The sequence below is a fragment of the Lotus japonicus genome, chromosome 6, assembly GCF_012489685.1.
Source record: "Lotus japonicus ecotype B-129 chromosome 6, LjGifu_v1.2".
NCBI lineage: Eukaryota > Viridiplantae > Streptophyta > Magnoliopsida > Fabales > Fabaceae > Lotus > Lotus japonicus.
Window position 1 is genome coordinate 31461503 of NC_080046.1, and position 20386 is coordinate 31481888.

Below are 20386 nucleotides of genomic sequence, written 5' to 3' on the forward strand. Positions count from 1 at the left end.
ACCGTTGTATCTTCTGATTCTGAACTCAGAGGTGAAGTACTTGGTCTTCAGAGCCATTATGCTTCTGGACATCAGAGTCTCCACTTTTCAGCTTCTGGATCTTCAGAGTCTCCACTTTTCAGCTTCTGGATCTTCAGAACTTCAAGTGAGTTGAGTCCACGTCAGAGCTTGATTAACTTCAGATCTTCTGAAGCTTTTCTACTGTTCAGATTGAACATAGAGATTGCAAAAGCGTTGCTAGGGTCACTCTTTAAGCAAAGTGCTTCTGATTTGTGTGAGATTGAGATAAGGTCAGAGCCTGTTACGAGCACACTCAGAAAACACGTTAGAGTACCATAATTGTTCATACTACTTTGTTAACAAAGTAAAAAACCCAAGTACATTTGGGGATTTTACTTGGGTTTTTTGCTTTGGGTTTTTATTTATTTTTTATTTTTTTAACCTTAATTTACTTACGTGACACCCTCTTTAATTGAGTAATTTTCACAAAATATAATCCACATCAACGCCGTTTTCAGAATCATCAAAAATTAAATAGAATCTCACGGCAAGGGCTTATTACTATATATTATTTTCAAATTAGGGGCTTATTCCACCCAAAAAATTTTGTAGGGGTCTTAACCAAAGGACCCCTATTTTAGGGGGACCTCCAACATATTTAAGCCAAAAAATTATTAGAAAGTAGAATCCCCATTAAATATTTATGGATTGGGCTTGGCTCACTTGGGCCTGTGTGTGTCTGGATTATTCTGATAAGTTCCATTTCATGTCACACTTTCGCAGCTCCCAACGGCACCACTCTGCAACGCTCTTTGTTCACAAGTGTGTGGACACCATCGAGCTCTTCTCCATCTCTGGCTAGTTTCGAAGCATCGTTTTCTGGTTAGTTCACAGATCCTCTCATCAGTTCATTGCCGTTTAATTTCTCACTTGTTTCTTGCACTTTTAATAAACCACGGCTAACAATATGACCCATGTTTTCTTTGGGTGTAAGGGTTTGATTTTGAGTGTTGCAGCTGTTGATTTTCTTTAATGGTTCAAAGGGTTTTCTATTTTTTTAATTATTTTGTGTTTGGTGATTGAGCTATTTTTTTCCAAATTAATATTGTGACGTGGGTATGACATAGCTTAAGCTTGTTTGTTATTGACCCTAGTAAGAGGCTTTTTGTTTGCATGAATTAAATTGATTATAAACTCTGGGATGAACAAGATGTTAGTGAGGGAGAGAGAGTGTATGAAAAATATGGTCCCTTAGGTGTGTGTTATAGCATGATTTCCATTAGGCAAATTAATCCTTATTGGCTTTAAAAATATGGTCTCTGAGATTGAAAACAATGCATCGAGTGGCAAATGTGGTCTGTTGCCACTGTGTTTTTTATCCAAGATAGAGATTTTAAAGATGTAGAAACTATGCAGACAGTACCTGTTTCCACATTAGGTGTGCCAGTAATTTGATTGGTTGTGCCTTGTCCTTGATTCAGCAAAGCCATTATGCTGGTACACTATCATCAGGGTCTTCAATTTCAGCATTGTAACAATTAGGCTTAGCAGCTGTGTATGACTTCTTAAATTGAGGGGGAAAGGAAAACCATGTTTTCTGTACCAATTGTCAACAGTATGACCCATCCTTTGACAATATGGACAAACCCTTGTATTCCTTCCTCCGACAAATGTTCTTTCTCTTTCAACAAATTTCCCTCTTCTTCCTAATCTTATAGTCCTCAGTTTTGTCTACACGGTTCTTTAAATCAAAATTCCCTTTAGCTAACAAAGCCTTATGTTCATCAATACAAGATTGCATTTGCATCTATTGCTGAATTAGCAAAGAAAAAACTTTGTTAATACTGGGAAGAGGCTCAATTAGCATTATATGAGACCTAATCGAAGCATATTGGTCATTCATTCCCTTAAGAATTATAATCACATAGTCTTGTTTTCTATACTGCTTAATCGTAGGTATGACATCACAAGCACACCTAATTTTACAAGCACAAGTAGGTAGAGTAGAGGTCTAAAATTCTGGATTTCTTGCCAAAAACCCTTCATTTGAGTTAAATAGTTTTTGATATAGATTGTTCACCTTGCTTTAGATAAATCTCTTCTTCTAACTCTGAAATTTGAAAAATGTCTCCCGGATAATTGCGATCCTTTAGGTCCTTCCACACTTCTTCCGCAGTTTTGATCCGTAGGACACTTTGTGCAATTGATGGATGCAAAGTGTGGTTGATCCAAGAGAGAACCAATGTATTACATCGATCCCATAGAGCATACTGTGGATCACCATTTTCTGGCATAGGGAGAGTTCCATCGACAAACTGGATCTTGTTCTTTGATTACCAAGCCGTCGTCATGGCCCTTGACCACAATGATAATTCTCTCTAGTGAGAGGAGCAGAGAGAAGAAAGGGAGCTCTGATACCATATCAGAATCATACCAGAAAGTATAGAAATGTATTACTAGATCTTCATTAATTAGTAAAGAGATACAATAACTGCTTATATAGAAGCAGTATATTCAAATTTCAATAACAGAACACTGGAAATGGAGGGAAATATTACTACCACTAACTAACAGACTTAAAGGTAGTTTTAAATAACTTGCTAAGTTATGCTAACTAGCACTATCTCTTACACCTAGTAAGAAGCTTATCGTTTGCATCTTCTTATGTCTATGGTACTTGCCTTGTTTTTTGCAGTTAACTTTCTACTATGCCAAAATGTTTTAGAATTTGGGAAAATTCACTAAGTTAAGTGAGATGAGTTAGGTTAGGTCTTGGTTCATTTTATCCATATGCCAGACTTTAGTTCTATAGGGTTATGTTTTTACTTCAAATTGATGCTTGCTGCCTAGATATCATCTTGCCAATACCTCTTGCATTTGTTTTGGGCTCATGCTTTTTAAAAGCACTACTGCATGACTGGTATAGAAAATAGAAATTGGTTCTTGAAGCTAGAACATGTTAGAGGTGTCTAAGTTTTTGTAGAGTCAGTAGTATCAGACTATCATGAGGTTCCTGTGGCATTGTGATGTGTCAAACAATAGAAACAGTGGGAAATTAAGGTCATTGATAAAATTAGTGAGCCTTCTTCCCTATGACCTATCCTACACATATTTGACATTTCAAATTAATGCTATAGAAAGAACCAGTAAATACTACCTCTTGCTACTTGCTTCTGGGTGAGATATATAGTGTAAGCTATAATAGCTTTAACTTTTTTTCCATATACTGATAAGCTCCTAGGCCTTGGAGTTTGAGGATTCTCACTTCTCAGCTTGGTAGGAATAAGACATTAGTCCTTGTACTTCCCACTTCTTCACAATAGTTGTCCTAGTCAAATGACAGAACAAGATTTTGGTGCCTGTCGTGGAGGTGGTATAGTTGTGACTTTGTTTGGCCCTATATGAGCAACTTTGTCAGAAACAGTACTGTTGAATATTTTCATTTTGCGGTGCCACTTTAGCTTGACATCAACTGGAAAATTGAAAGCGCTGTGATTCTTTATGTTTTGGAGATACTCAGTTGTCTGTTCTGGTTATTGGGCTATTGGCTTCTTCCAAAATCCATTTTTTTATTAAAAGATAAAGATCGCATTGTAGGATTATGGATAATGTGAGGAAGAGACTATTTGATCCTATGATCTAAATACATTTTGTAATTTGCCAATTGCCAGTGAATTTTAGTTATGAAGCTCACAACGAAACTAACCCAAAATTTTGCAATTTGTTGCAAAATTTTGTGTTGTACCTCATTATACTAGAATTATATTAATTCACTGATTTAAATTATATTTTGCCCAACCTTCAATTGTAGACAGTACCTAAGGTTGTATTAACATAAATTTTTTCTGCATTGAGCAGGTTGTTTAAAATATGGCCAAGCATCATCCTGATTTGATTATGTGCCGGAAGCAACCTGGAATCGCCATTGGACGATTGTGTGAAAAATGTGATGGCAAGTGTGTGATCTGTGATTCATATGTGCGTCCTTGTACACTTGTCCGAGTTTGCGATGAATGCAACTACGGATCATTTCAGGGTCGATGCGTCATTTGTGGAGGAGTAGGAATATCTGATGCCTACTACTGCAAGGAATGCACACAACAGGAGAAAGACAGGGATGGTTGCCCCAAAATTGTTAATTTAGGGAGTGCCAAAACTGATTTATTCTACGAACGCAAAAAGTATGGTTTTAAGAAAAGATGATGAGGTCAGATTACGGAGACATTTGTACCTCTGAAACTTTTTTCCCTTTTGGTGTTTTGCTCCGTATCGAAAGCTCAGCATATGAGACATAGTGCATGAAAACTTTTATCTTGTACAATGTTTAAGTGATTGGCGAGTTAACTAATGATCATAAGAGTTAGTCTTGTGCTATCAACATGAACAGTGACAAGACTATGATATGTTCAGTTAGCAGCTGTCTTCAGCTTGAGGTTTAACGTAATTTGTGCTTGTATTTATATCACCTTTATATTGCTGATTTTGAAATTCCTGATATCCTGATAAACTGTTACGTATCTTGAAATTCTGCTGGCATTTGTGCTTGTTGAAGGGCAGTACCCTTAGCTTTCACTTCCCATGAGTCCAAGGTAACTCATCTTTAGTATGTGTGTGGGAAGTTTAACTCATAGCAAGGTGTATATGTTCTAAAAGCAAAGATTCAAATGCAGAGGTAAGTTATGCTATTGAGCATTGACCATACTATTTTTTTACTCTAAGATGATGCTATGTGCGTTCATTGCTTTGCTTGAATGCCTCAAAGATATTTTTTTAGTGTGTTCTCTGTTTAAATTCGTTCATTGCTAATGGGCATTGACCATACTATTTAGTTAATGGATCTGTGGTTTCTAGCTATTTAAGAGTATGGTATATAATTTCGTAGAATTAGTGTGTTCTCTGTTGGAATGAAAAGCTATGCAGGTTCTCTGTAGTATGTTGTCACTATTTTTGTTACCAATACAAAATTGTGAAAATGGTAAAATAATACATTCTGAGACATTTTTTCTTCACAAAATACTAACCTTTCAGAAGTCTTCATACCAATAATTGTATATTTAGGAATTAATACAAAAGGTTCTTTATTAAATATCATATCTTAATAGAGTTAACTAAGCTTTTGGTCCCTACGTAACAAGCAAAATTTAAATATGATCTCACGCCGGAGTAAAGTTTGATTGTGGTGGTCCGGTGACCTTGCCAAGTGGCCTCATTAAAGTGATGTGGCACAGTAACACCAGTTAAATATACCAATGATTGTGGAGGCGCTGGCAGCGGTGGTAGGCTGATGAGCAAGGCAATCCGTGGGGAAAGGTTGTTGTTCCAGTGCTTGAGTAGTCCGCGGTTGTGTTAGCGGTGGTCTGAGCCTGATCGTCGTTGGAGGAAACCATTTGGGTGAAGGGAGTTTGAACAGAGGTTCAAAGAAGAAAAGAGAGGCAAAGTGCAAATGAGGAAGGATGCAAAGTTGTCTTTTGCTTTTCTTTCTCCTATTTATAGGGTCACCACTCAATGAAGTGGAAAGACTCGCCCGTTGATTGGGGGATTGGAATCGAGGGCATTTAACAACTTAATTAATGCTAATAGTGGCGTTTTGTGTTCACTAGAGGCGTAACAGTTGGAAGGAGAATAACAAATGCTGCCATGTGTTTGAGGCTCACCAAATGATACATTTACTGTCAAGTGAGGGTGGTTGCGTCGTTTGTGGATGACATGAAGCGTTGTAATTATGACTTTATGGGAAATGATATCTTTTCATTGGAGCAGGTGAGAAGGCGTGTTTAGGACGTCACATGATGTGATTAATGGTTAATGGAAAGGACAAATTTGTCAAGGAAGCATGTGAAAGTTCGGTGAGCACTTATAAAGACGCACTTCATCCTCATCACTTGAATTTGACGTCTTGTTGACATGTAGATTGCATAGGGCGTCACACCCTATACTGAAGGAAAAGAGGTTGGGTGCACTTCATCCTCATGCTTCAGATTCGACGCCTTCTTGGCATATGGACTAAATAGAGTGTCACGCCCTAAGCTGGCGCCCTAGTCAAGGGAATTCGTAGGAAACAGGGTGAGACCCTTTAGGCATTGAGGCGAGTTGTCTGGGCAGACCAGATATAAGGCTTATTTTTTTAATGACTAATATAATGATTATATAAATGGTTATTAATAAATAATAATCTTGTTAATAATATAAATGTCAGGTCAAATTTTACTGTTATTATTATTAATAATGTATAAGTCAAGTCAATTTTGCTTATATAATTAAATTAAATTATACATATTATATGCATAGTGATATTTTTTGATTGTATATACATAATGATATTGATTTAACATAACAAATATGTTATGTTGAAGTAATTAGTAGTCTCATTAATAGCGTTGACTGAAGATTTGGAAATCTACCGCATAAGTAAAGAGAGTATTTAATTTTGACGTAACCGATAACGATATAATTTTTCATCAATAAATGTACATGGAAAAGAAATCGCTGACGTCACACACATTGGTAACATAATAAAAATAAATGAAAGCGTACATATACATCTATTTTTACCCCCACAATTTTTCTATAAAAAAAATTGGGGTCATTTTATCTTATCTTATTCTAGAACAAAATTGAGATCGAGAGAGATGGCTTCGCTAGTTCCACAATGCTTGCTATTCCTTTTGCTTTCCTCTGCTGTCATGTCTTTTGCTACCAACTTGCACCAAGGTAAATGCCTAATTGCTTTACTCAGATAGAGAAATAGGTAAAATAATCATTGAAAAAGGATTAATTTATTCAAAATTATGATCAAATGCCTAATTACTTTACTCATGTGTTTTATAACGGCATGCTTTAATTCCCTACAAGATAAAAAGAAGGGATCCAATTCAGTCCCTGATTTTATTTTATTTTCATTTTATATGGATATTTTACTTATTTTCTTACTAGAAAGATAAGTGTCTAATCACCTTTTCGAGATAAATTTAGATTTTGAAGTTTACTCTTAAATTTTTCTAATGCATCTAATTGTTCTTTTAATTGATATAACACGCACTCTTGAAAACTCATACAAATTATATTTTTAGAAAATTGGAATGCATACAGATTAATGAATATCATTCGGAATGATCGAAGAAAAATAGGGGGAATAAGAAACAGGTTATGTCGATTATACATTTTTTTTTATTCATAAGAAGATGACGATTATACATTTTATTTATCCTGTTCTATTTTACCTCCTGCATATGTTTTTTATTTTGAAACTCTGCATGCGTTATAGGTATAGTACTTGTTCTAATGTTATAAATTTAAACAAAATAATTAGATATATAGTATCATTTAATAATATATTATTTTAATCGAATAAACAGGGAACAGAAAGAGCCTATATGAAATAGAGGATTACCCACCTACAGGGCCAGATCCAAAACATGATCCCACCATTCCACCTCCTGGTCCTCCTCCATCAGGTGAGTGTTTATGATTAATAAATAATTTTTTTTTTGGTGATTCATTAATAAATAAAATTAAAACAACGTTATAATAATAAAATTGTATTTATTACAAAAAATATATATTATACTCCGCGTCCCCATTTATAAGTCACATTTTGAGAGATTTTTTTCCCCAAATATAAGTCCCTTTATAACATTAATGACAATTTATTATTTTTTTTTTCCAAACAGACCCTCGTTATTTAATATGAAAGAGATAGTGTCATTTTGAAAAACTTTTAAATTGAAGAGAGAAATTCATGGATAATTTAGGAAAGTTAATAAATTTTTTTACAAATTTATTATACATAACTACCTTTCTTAATCCTAGAGAATTAGGTAAAAGTGACTTATAATAAGGGACGGAGGGAGTATCATACGATACCTACATTTGTAAACATATTTTTGTTATACTATATTAAATAAATTTGACCTTTAGCTTATTAATTAAGAAATTTTAAGTTTTCTTAAAAAAAATAAAGAACAATTTAAACAAGGTTATGAAAGTTAATCAGGGTGTTACCTTCCTTTTACAGGTCACAAGAAGCAGATCAGTGAGGAAGACCCTAAACTGAATGAAGACCCTTCCAAATTTCATTGAATATAATGCTAATTCAATGATAGTCAAACTAAATGTTAAAATATTATCAGCAAAATAAAAAAAGAATAAATATTATTTAGAGCAATCTATAAATGAATTGATGATTTACTTTTTACATTATTATAATGTATACTTTACTAGAATTTTCTGCCCGTGCGTTGCACGGCAAAGTTTATTACTGTTGTTGATTATATATAAGCAAAAAAATTACTTATAATCAAAACAAAAAATTAGAAAAAATCTTAGTCATAATGAAGACTTTAAAAAAACTTCGATTTACACCATTAAAGCAAATATTGAAGGTTTAAGATAGATAACTCAATCTTAAAGAGACTAAAAATAAATCAACATTAACATGCCTAAAAACAACTGATTTTTTCTAGACAATCGAGCAATGCAAATATTGAGAACTAATTCGATAGTACCTACAAATTAAAATACAATGTATTCATTAAAGTAAAAAAAATTAATAACAAAGAATATTTGAAATAAATTACATAAAATGCAAAACAAAACCTATTAAAAAAATGGGAGAACCTAATATGCACCATTTTTAGGTGGTGTAATTTTACACCACCTACTTTGACTGGATATAGCAGGTCAACACATTATATTTTTTAAGAAAAAATATCATTAAAAATTTGTCATATATTAAATATCTTTAAAAAAAGATGTGTTGACCTGTTATAGTAGGTTAAAAAAAATGGTCTAAAATTAGACCACTTTAAAAGTGGTCCACATTAGGGGTCACCTAAAAAAATTAGATAATAGGTTTTATCCAATATTCCCCGTAAAAGCTTTTTAGTTTTATCCAGTAATTTATGATTATTTTTATTTAGTTTTATCATAATTTGATTTTAAAAATATAATTATATTTCCATTTAAATGTGGTGATTTTCTGAAGAATAAATAATGTAGTCAATTTTAATTATATATTTTTTCAACCAAAACCCACTTTTGTGAGAATTAAGAGGGAATTTAGAGCAAACGTAATGTGGGGATTTAGTGCTAACGTGCACATGGCAACTGTATTGTTAAAATTTATTTTTTTCTAACTCTTATATATTACTTCCTTCGTTTCTTATTATAAGTCACTTTTAACTACTTATCTTAGATTAAGAAAAATAATTAAAAGCAATTTGTAAGACAAAAACCTAGCCTTTCCAATGTCACCCTTAGAATTTCTCTCTCCAAATTAAAACTTTTCAAATATAACTACCTCTTTCATCTTAAATATGAGGTTAGTAGTGGAAACAAATATTAAATGTTGCATTGGTATCACAAAGTGACTTATAATTAGGGAAAAAAACTCAAAAAATGTGACTTATAAATGGAACGGAGGAAGTAGTATTTGTTACTTTCAAAAAAAAAGTATTTGTTAGATATGACTTAGTCCACATAATTTATCTAGATAGTATTTATGTAACTACTCATTCATAGAAGAAAAAGAACACAACAAATTTTTCTTTTTTTTTAAGAAATTCACCTACACCATATATTACAATTATGAATAATTCTACTTTATTTTATGTATCTTTATTATTAAAACATATATTAAAGATTAGGGAAAATAAAAAAGTTAATATATTAACTGATACGACTAAAAAAGAATTTAAGGACTTCAATAAAAAGCAGTTCAGATTAATATTTGATAAAATTACATTAAAATGTATCATTGATGTCTTTTACATCGAATAACCGCAAGCTAGAAGTTCTATCAAGGCCAAGTAATCACCTAATATTCCCAGATGGATTGTGCAGAGACGTTTGACCATGGATCTTCTTATCCATAGCCAATGAAACAAACTTGAGAGCGTGTCTACTTAGCCACTAAAATTGAACTAAACTTGCCATAATTCATATCACATGGCGATTCCATATACCCATGCTTCTTCTTCACCTTCCCCATGTTATGAGTTGAATTGTCTTCCTAGTAAACTCCCTTAAGCATTAACTCTTAACCTTCCATTGAAAGTTTTCAATTCCCACTTAAGGGAATCACTGTAAAAGATCCAGTATTCTAGAGACCATTGTCATAGCCATAGATACAGTAGAAAGAAATATACTTTATTATATTGTGGTACAAAAATTCTAATAATCAATAATTTAAGCAAACGGCATCAAAAAACTTTAACAAAGATTCATCCTACCCCTGCATGGCTTATTATGCTACATGTATAAAAGATTTTGAAGAAGCTCAAGTTGAGAAAAAACATTTTTCCATAACTTATGTACCAAGAAACTTAGTCAATACAACTTGTTGAAAATGCTTAAACAAAAACCTAGCCCATACTTGCAACAATACATATTAAGCCCATATACATACACACAAAGGAATCCATAACATAATAACTGATAAAAAATGACCAAAAAATCCATGAATATCTCCAATCAATTTCATAGAGCTTCAATTTCATTGCAACTAAAAAAACAAAAATCCCAAAGGAAACACAATATTGAAATCAAAGAATCCAGCTTAAATAAACTGAGCAATGTTCCATCGTTACCATCAGAAAACACTTCCATTAATTTTAGTTAATTGCTTCTCCTTCTTAGCACCAAACAAAACTATCAATGTAAAATATAAGTGTTGTAACAACTGAAATTACAAAAAGAAAAAGCAAAACAAACAGGAATCAGCCTGAAGCTCAACTGAAGTCATCATTCTATTTTAATATTAATCATACACAATCTCATAGAACTCATAGAAGGGGAAAAACAATTAAGATGAGTATAAATGAAATACTAATCGTTTCACTCTCTACTTAACCATATATACACCAGGAAATAGAGGCCATCAAGAAAATTTCAGCAGAAGATCCATCTTGTACCCATAGTAAAATCCAGATAGCAGATGATCCAGCTTGTACTTGCCAATTGAGAGCCTCTATCTGTAATCTTTTCCTGAATCAAACAAACAGAGAGTCAAAATTATGACTGCTAATCATAAATAAATAAGAGAAAAAAGAGTAACAGCTTGAAATAGATAACCTCTTTCACAAAAAGAGTTAGATATTCCAATTACTAACTTAGAAATGTAGGAATGTATTCCTGTGAATGTGTAGAATAGGGAACCTGTAACAAAAATCTGGGGGATTAACAAAACCTCTTTCTTATTAAACTTAAGAGACACAATTTATGAAATGCGTTTATCTATCTGCAAGGAAATCCATAATTCAAGAGTTTAAGTTGTTACAGGAAACTACCTTAATCAAACATTATTTCACTCGCCATGTCAACAGGAAACCGATACGGTAGCAACAACACCACACCGACACTTAGAAGGAAAACACCATCCACAACGACATTAAGGAATGGAATCTGTAACAGCAGAATTCTTGTCAAACTGTACAAATAACCTAAACAGATCAGAAGAGAAAGGAGAAATTAAAATAGAAATCTCTAAATCGTTGGAGTTTTAAAATGAAAAAGCGATTATTCATGGATCAACATAGTACAGAATCATATATAATTGCAGCCAGGAAAGTATACATCCATCTTCATACCTGATGGACCTTAAATAGGAGAAGAGAGGTGGGGTGGGGGATGGCGCCATCTGTAATTCGAATAAAGGAGCTATCCACATTAATGGTGGTTTATGTTTCCGAAACCTCATCTCTGGTAGAGAGATAGAGGCATGGCTGCAAGGAGTTAAAACGGCAAAATTATAGGGTTTGATTGGGCTGCTGCAGAGGGAAAGAATGGGGAAAATCTACATATATTCGGCGGAATTAAATGTGAATGGAATCACACACTTATCAAACAGGGTAGATGGAGAATTAAGGGGAAATAGTTAAGGAGATTTTTTTTGTAAGGAGTAAAAGAAGGAGATGAAACAGCATAGTGTGGGTAGAGATAAAGGAAAACTCTGGAACATAATAATTATGTTGTGTGGAAAGTTGGTGTATTAAATTAATTAATTAAAATCTTGAAAATTCAAAATGAGTAATTAAAGGGATTATCGGTTGGAGTAAAAATAGTGGAGTTCAAGGATTGAATTTCAGAAAGGAGATAAGGAAATTTAATGAAACGCATTAGTGGGAGAGAGAGAATGGAAGGGGAAGAGTAATTAAAAAATGGGAAAAAAGGCTGGTAAAGACACGTGTACAAAAATAAGAATAGAGAATTGTGGAATAGACATGTGAAATTCCACTAATTCTAAGAATGCATGAGAGCGTAGTATGCATGAGGAGATGACATCTCAGCATTTGGTCCTTTGAACCTTTGCTCTTTTAATAGTATTATTGATTATTGTTAAAGTCACTGTGTCAAACAGTGTTGATCGACATGGATAAATTAGGGGAGCAACTTGGTTAATACAAAACTATATAGTCTAGCTAGATAAAACAATCACGATTTTTCATATTGTTGTTAAATCTATGAAGCTTGTTAATTTAATTGCACGTAATTTCCATCATAAGTTAATGTAACATGACACGTGATGTGAATTGAGGCAATTTCGCACGAAGCTGCTTCTGATACCAAACATGAGAGCTGGTGTGCGTGGCTGTGAGTGGTTCATTGCATTCCAACAGTGTAGAAGCGGAAGGTCCAAATTCATATCCTATCCAGCCCATTTTATTTAAAAAAAACTTTAATATCATTAAACACGCATAAATGCTTTTCTAATCTTGTGAATGATTCTTATTTTTTCTCATTTCTGTCGTATTCATAATATTATTTTCATTCGTGGTTGGTTCATGCATGTGATACATGTTGATTCTCGTTAAGTAAGCTTTTATGTTTGAGTTTTGTTGCTAGAAAAAATCTATGTTGAAAGAGTTAACCACACCATAATGTGGATGTTTTTATTCTTAAGTCGAACGAGATTCTTATAAGTGCAAAAATAATAATATTATTTTAATGGAGAATTTATATATTTTGTATTCTTTAGGTGTTTTTATGAATAAAGTTTGAGTGAGTTAACTTTGAAGAGTGATCCATCCTTAACTAGCAACTGAACCAATGCGTACATCTCTAGGTTAATATAAGTAAAAAAATATTGTCTAAATGATTTTATGAAAAGTTCGAGTTAAATCCTTTTAGTTCTAGCCTTTTAGGACAAATAATATTTCAAATAAATGATATATAAATTTTATATTTTACCACTTAATTTTTTTTTATCAATAGTTAATGTCATATTATTTTACCACTTATCTTAAATATCAATAATCCAAGACTCCAAGAGTGATTTTAATCTTACGTATAATTATCTAACAAAAATCTGAACGCACCAAGAAAATCTAAAAAAAATGCAGGTAAGGTGCACCCCACCTTATGTGGGTTGGTGACTCCGTTGACCCACATGAACATCCTGGAAGAGAGTGTCATGTCAAAACCCAACTTAAATATAATCCGATCCCCTTTAAGAAATTAAACTTCAATCCCTCCTCCAATAGTCATTTAGCACGTGTCACTATGAGACTTTGAGAATGGTCCTCTTTCCTCTATAAATGTGGCCTTGGATTACCTTAACCTAGCTAGCTAATTAAGCGCTTCTTCTTCCCAAGTTGAGAAAATGGCATTTGGATCTCGAAGTGTTTTGTGGTTCTTCTTTCTGATAACTTTCTCTCTACTATGCTCAGCTTCTTCTGCTCGCTACTCTATTTTCCTGTCAAGTGAGTTCCTAATCGTCTTTTATTTCACCTTACTTCATGTTTTAATTTGTAAATTTTCCCTTTTTTATTAAATAAAAGATAGATAAAAGTGCTTAAAATCTACATTAATTATAAAAAACTTCATTTATCTTTTTGTCTCAATAACTTCAAGGATGCATGATTTTAGTCCCTATCATTTCATCAATTGCTAAAATTAAGTCTCTAATTTAAAATTGAACAAACTAATTTAGGTCAAATGATAACTTGTCATCAAATAACTAATGATAAAGTTGACATATATACTAATTTTTAATTATGTCAAAACTCGAAAGACATAAATCATCTTAAATGTCAATCACATAACAAAATTGTGATTCACATCAACTTTTATCGCTAAGTACAAGATGATAAATAACTTAACATTAGTATCAAATTTGTTAAATTTTGAAAGTAGGATAACTTAATTTGAGAAATTGAAATTATAGGGATTAAAATCATGCATTCATGAAACTGTAAAGTACGCAATTAAACCTATATAAAAATAAATTAAACTTTGATATATACATATATATATATATATATCTATGTGGTTCAATGTCCACTTTTATTTTACCTGATTGTATAAATATTCACAGACCAGCAGGAAGAAGGGAGCATGGTAGGGAGGTCATTGAAGGCAGCAATAAACCTTGAAGACTATGATGGACCAACTGCAAATCGTGGGCATGATCCTTCATGGAAGGCAGGTGGGGCCCCGGGAGGTCATGTAGGGAGAAATGGCTGAAATGAAATACATACACATCATATGTACTGTTTCAGTTAATGCATTGATTCAGTGCACTATTTAATAAACCTTTATATTATATACACGTACACTTGTATTTTTTTAGAGTGAAATTATGGTAGAAATAAAGAAGAAAAAGAACAACTTTCATTTTTTTCTCACACCTTAAATCTAAGCATCCCAGTCCTTACACATTTTTTAGGGTGTGAAAAAACTTATTTTTCCCTTGTTGAGTGCTTTGTATACCTTGGTCATCATTCATAGACGAGTAATGTCACGTGGGTCTCCTTTAGTTGAAAGAAACTATACACTCTCATGAGAATAAAAAAATTATGTAAGAATAATAATTTCAATTACTACTATCGATAACACATCTCTTTGTCTGCATGTGATCTACAGTTCTACACAATTAGACCACTAGGACTATTTCCGTTTGTGGATAATTTTTAAACATTTCATTTCCACTTATTTTTGTTTCAATCTCTCTCTTTTTATCATTTATCACATCTCATACTTTCTCTCTTACTTTTTCTTTTCTTCCTATCTCTCTCTCCTCATTCCACCTCTTTCCACCTCTCAGAGACATGAAAGAAACATTTTCCGTTAACTATAATTATTGGGAATTTAATATATAGGGAATAATACAATGATGTATTTACTAAGACATACAATTTTAATTAGTCAAACAGTTATACATCATTATTATCTTATGTTTATGTTTAAATGTTTTATCTAATTAGATGAGTTTCAAATGTTAATTAAAAATTCTAATTAGTAAATACAATGATGTATTTACTAAGACTTAGCCCACGTTTTGAATTAAAAATTCTGATGCTACTGTTTGGCGACGTGGAATAATACATCGACGAAGGGAAAATCGGGGTCCGAAGTTAGCCATGCCTTTCAAACCGCAGTTTATAAAGTATAGGCTACCGTTTCCCATAGTTGTGTTTAAAATTTGGAAAAATGTGTCTACGAGTCCAAGGCCACGGCCTATACCAGTTTTAAGCCATAGTTTCCTGGCCGTGGAAGAACACATCCTGGCTGTAAGTCAAAAATGTTGTAGTGTGTGTAACGTTGATTGTGCTGACCTTTTGATGGTTTTGGAAAATGATATTGGGGATAAGTTTTTTCCTATCATTCGTGACATCACATAGTTGATTCATAGAGATTGGACGGTTTTTATTCATAAGATTCATCGTGAATGCAATTTAGTTGCGGATTGGCTTGTGCGTTTAGGTGCTTGCTTCTCTGTTTCGCAAATTAGTGTTTTGGAAGTTCCACCGGTTGAGTTAGAGCCTCTTATGTTAAGAGACTCCCTTTTTGTCCCCTAGTTTCTTGTGTTTTTCTTATTGTTTTCCGAAGCAGAAGAAAAAAGATCTTTAATCTTGAAAGACAAGTTGTACATTAAAAAAATAAGTGCTTAATAGTATATTGCAAGCGTTATTTTTTCTGCAACATACTTTTGTCTGCGGCTAGTATTTCATTTCTAACTTGTCCATGGTGAACAAAAAGTAGATCTTCTTTTTTTAAGGACCGAGCTTTATTAAATGGAGAAAAAGAAATATAATCAGCATGACTTATGTATCATTACTTAATTTTAAGTCTTAAAATTGAAGTGAACTAAATTAGTTAAGCCAGCAAAATCTAAGCTCCAAGGACAATTGTAAGCAATAGTTTATAGAACAGAGAGAGAATACTTAGAAACAGAATATATAGCGTGTATAATAATGTAATTAAAACCATTAACACATTTGATAGGTTTTAAACTCCTAGTGGACAATTTCAAAAAAAACTCCCAGTGGACAGTATCGTGGTAATAGCATATGCATTAATATTGCCTATAAAAAAAAGCATATGCATTAATAACATATGTGAAGTGAAAATTACAAACACATACTAAAAAGTTTTTTTATAAAAAAAATAAATTACAAGAAAAAAAGATAAAAGTCCTTCGAGCCAGCCCAACAACCCTACCTGTCATCAACCCATTAAATGGCGGGTTCAAATGGTGCGAGTTATAAGGGCTCAATTGGTTCAATACCCCTAATCCAATCTGCCTACATATGTTGGTCCGATGAGCTCAATCCATATTATTGGTTAAAAACCGCCATAAAATACTTTAGTGGTAAACCACCACAAAATGCACAACATGGATTAATTTTATATATTTCATTAAAGTTAAAAACTAAAAATTATGAAATTAGGCTGAAATTATTTTAAAATTATTAAAATACCATTTTTAGCTTCATTTTTAGGGAATGTGGGTTTTGCTTTCAAATTCACATTTGAAAACTAAAACCGTGTGGTTTCTCTACGCCTAGAACACCAGAATATCGATCGAACCATGAACGAAGAAAGACATGAGATAAGATTATATTGACTATTCATTGTGAGACCCTAATTCTTGACTGGAGGGGACACCAAAGGCCTCTTCCCTTCCATCCCTTGGAGATAGGGGGCAGAGCTTTTGGTTTTTTTATGTTGTCAAAGAGTTGATCGAACAATGAAAATAAATGGCGAGTGCATGATCGAATTGATTGGGTCATGTAGGAACCAGTCCTTTTCACTATCCCTTAACTATTACAAGTGTCTATAAGTGTATAAGGGTAGAATAGGGATATGTAAATATCGACAGCTGGATACAGCTGTAATGATAGCTGTTATTAGTTAGGATTCAGTTAGGATTTGATAACTGAATAGTTAGCTTGAAGAGCAAGCTACCAGCACTCTATATAAGTCATCTACTCACTATTGTAATATTCAGCATAATGAAAATAGAAATTCAGTTTCAGATTCTGTTACAGTTTCTCTCTCTTCTCTCTCTCTCCTTTTCTCGTTTTCTCTGGTTCTATCATGGTATCTAGAGCTTAGGTTCAATGGCAGAAGCTTCATCTTCAACGCTTCCCTCATCTTCTTCTTCTACGCTTCCCTCATCTTCTTCTTTGCATGAGAAAGCTTTGACTCATGCTGTCATCAAGCTTGATGACACGAATTTCTACTCCTGGAAACAACTGGTTGAAGGAGTGATTAGGGCTCACAAATTGCAGAAATTCATTCAAGATCCACTGCAAATTCCAGAACAGTTCTTGACTGAGGAAGATCGATTGACAGAAACAGTGAATTCAGCATACTCTGAATGGGAGCAACAAGATTCTACTTTGTTTACTTGGTTGCTCTCAACACTATCTGCTTCTCTTCTTCCTACAGTGGTTCAGTGTCGACATTCATGGCAGATCTGGGAGGAAATTCATACTTTCTTCAACGCACATTCCAAGGCTCAATCTACTCAACTGCACTCGGAATTGAAGACAATCACAAAAGGAACAAAGACTGCTACAGAGTATCTCAAGCGAATCAAGACTATTGTCAATACACTGACTTCGATTGGTGAGCCAGTTCTGTTTCGTGATCATCTTGAAGCCATCTTTGATGGACTTCCAGATGAGTATAATGCGTTGATGACTGTGATTTACAGTCGTGACACCTTTTTCACCATCTCTGAAGTTGAGGCCATGGTGATTGCTCATGAAGCACGCTTTGAGCACATGAAGAAGAAGCAGCATGCAGATTCCACTGCATCTGTTTTTCTTACCCAAGTTCCTTCTCAGATTCCTGCACCAGTGTCGCAACCACCACCGGTGGCCAATCCTTCTCCATCGTCTCCGTGGCAACCACCTTCAGCGTCACAATCTGCGGTGCAGAGTGATGAGCACGATCGCGACAATGGAGGAAGCATCAATGGCAACTATGGAGGTAGCTATGGCCGTGGACGCGGTCGCGGGAGAGGTCGCAGCACTCTCCAGTGTACGTTTTGTCACAAGTTTGGTCATGATGTTAGTTCTTGCTGGTCGAAGCCTGCGACAGCATCGAATGGTTCGAATGATGCTATTGGTCAATCCAATTTTGGAAATTCGACTACTGCACCCAATTTAGGGTTTTCTGGAGCTCAATTTGGGAATTTAGGGTTTCCTAATGCTCAATTTGGGGGTTTTGGTCCCTACACGAATTTAGGGTTTCCTGGAGCAAATTTGGGATTTTCTGGACTCAATTTAGGGTTCTCTGGAGGAAATCTGGGATTTCCTAATGCTCAATATGGAGGTTTTGGTCCCTATACTGGTCTTGGAGCTGGAATGCACAATCCTTTTGGTCCTTGGTGTGCACCTCCTACTGTACATGGTACTTGGGGCTCTCAATTTTCTGCCAGACCACAACAACAGGCAGGAGCTATTCCCAGAGGTTTTACTCCTCCTACTGCACCACCTCAAGCACCACCACAAGCAATGCTTGCTACTGTTCCTTCTCAGGGTCCTTCTCCTACTGCAGCTGCAACAGCAGTACAGTGGTTTCCTGACTCTGGTGCTACTCACCATGTCACCAATAACCCTGCTGTGTTTGTTGATAACAGTCCAGTGAGCTCCTCAAAATAGATTTACATGGGCAATGGTCAAGGATTGCCTATTCAATCCATAGGTTCAGCTTCTCTTCCCTCAATTTTTAACCCTAAAGCTGTTCTTATTCTTAATAAACTGTTGTTAGTTCCTTCCATTACAAAGAATCTTGTTTCTGTTAGTAGGTTTGCTAGGGATAACAATGTGTATTTTTCCTTTCATGCTACTTACTGTTGTGTTCGTAATCAGGACACCTCTGAGCTTCTTCTCACAGGACGTGTGGGTGAAGATGGTCTCTACTCCTTTGATGGACCTCTCACTCGAGCTTCTTTGTCCTCAAGCCAGTCTTCTTCAGCACTTTCCTTTCGGCATCACCAGGCTGCTCTTGTCTCACAGCCTAGGGTCAATAAAGCAGTTTTTGCTACCAGTAGTAGTTTACCTTCTTTGTCTTCTTTTACACAATCCAACACTCACGCTGATGTTGTTGATAGTAGTAGCAGTAGCAATATTTCTTTGTATGATTTGTGGCACTATAGAATGGGTCATCCCCATCATGATGTACTCAAACTTGCTTTATCTCATTGTAATATACCAATTCCCGGCAATAAAAGCATATTTTCATTTTGCAAAGCTTGTTGCTTAGGCAAATCTCATAGATTGCCTTCTTCTTTGTCTTCTACCACTTACTCTACTCCTTTTGAATTAGTTTTTGCAGACCTTTGGGGGCCTTCCTCCAAAGAGTCATCTTGTGGATTTTATTACTTTCTTACTTGTGTTGATGCATTCACTCGCTTTACCTGGATTTTTCCTTTGAAAAGAAAATCAGATACATGTGCTACTTTTCTTAATTTTCAATCCATGGTTGAACTTCAGTTTGGTCACAAACTCAAAAGTGTTCAAACTAATGGAAGAGGGGAGTTTAAACCCTTAATCTCTCATTTTACAAATCTGGGAGTTGTTCACAGGTTAACATGTCCTCACACACACCATCAAAATGGTAGTGTGGAAAGGAAACATAGGCATATTGTAGAGACTGGTCTTACTCTTCTTTCCCATGCTAAAATTCCTCTTGAATATTGGGATCATGCCTTCTTAGCTGCCACTTATCTAATAAATAGGATGCCTACTGCTACTCTTCAAGGACACAGTCCCTTCTCCAAACTTTATGGCAAACTTCCAGATTATAAAAGCCTCAAAATCTTTGGTTCAGCTTGTTTTCCTTATCTTAGACCCTATAACTCTAATAAATTGTCTCTTCATTCTAAAGAATGTGTGTTCATTGGCTATTCATCTAGTCACAAAGGTTACAAATGCCTAGATTCTACAGGAAGAATATATGTTTCAAGGGATGTATTGTTTCATGAACATAGATTTCCCTATGAGGAACTGTTTCACACAGCAAGCTCTCCTTGTACCTCAGATGATCTGTGCAATCCAGTATCTCATATTCCTCTTATTTCTAGAGGATTGCCTGCAGATCAGCCACCTGCAGTGTCTATTTTTCAACCTCAGGAAGCTCCAGCACCTTCTGTACA

At 34.4% G+C, this 20386-nt stretch overlaps 1 protein-coding gene and 1 long non-coding RNA gene across 5 annotated transcripts; one reads left to right on the forward strand and one right to left on the reverse strand.

Annotated features, from left to right (window-relative positions):
* The first annotated feature begins 726 nt into the window (after window positions 1-726).
* LOC130726394 (PHD finger-like domain-containing protein 5A) lies at window positions 727-4497 on the forward strand. Its single transcript, XM_057577654.1, has 2 exons — window positions 727-882; window positions 3859-4497. The coding sequence occupies exon 2, from the start codon at window positions 3871-3873 to the stop codon at window positions 4201-4203; it is 333 nt and encodes a 110-aa protein (XP_057433637.1). The 5' UTR covers window positions 727-882; window positions 3859-3870; the 3' UTR covers window positions 4204-4497.
* A 6224-nt stretch (window positions 4498-10721) lies between these two features.
* Window positions 10722-11980, reverse strand: LOC130726439 (uncharacterized). 4 transcript variants are annotated; one of them, XR_009014863.1, is made up of 4 exons: window positions 11586-11980; window positions 11286-11438; window positions 11071-11154; window positions 10722-10983 (listed from the first exon to the last, which is right to left on the reverse strand). It is a non-coding gene; the product is annotated as an uncharacterized LOC130726439 (long non-coding RNA). The 4 variants fall into 4 exon arrangements; XR_009014862.1 differs by having other exon boundaries at window positions 11286-11400; window positions 11586-11964; XR_009014861.1 differs by lacking the exon at window positions 11071-11154 and having other exon boundaries at window positions 11586-11961.
* Between the last annotated feature and the right edge of the window lie 8406 nt (window positions 11981-20386).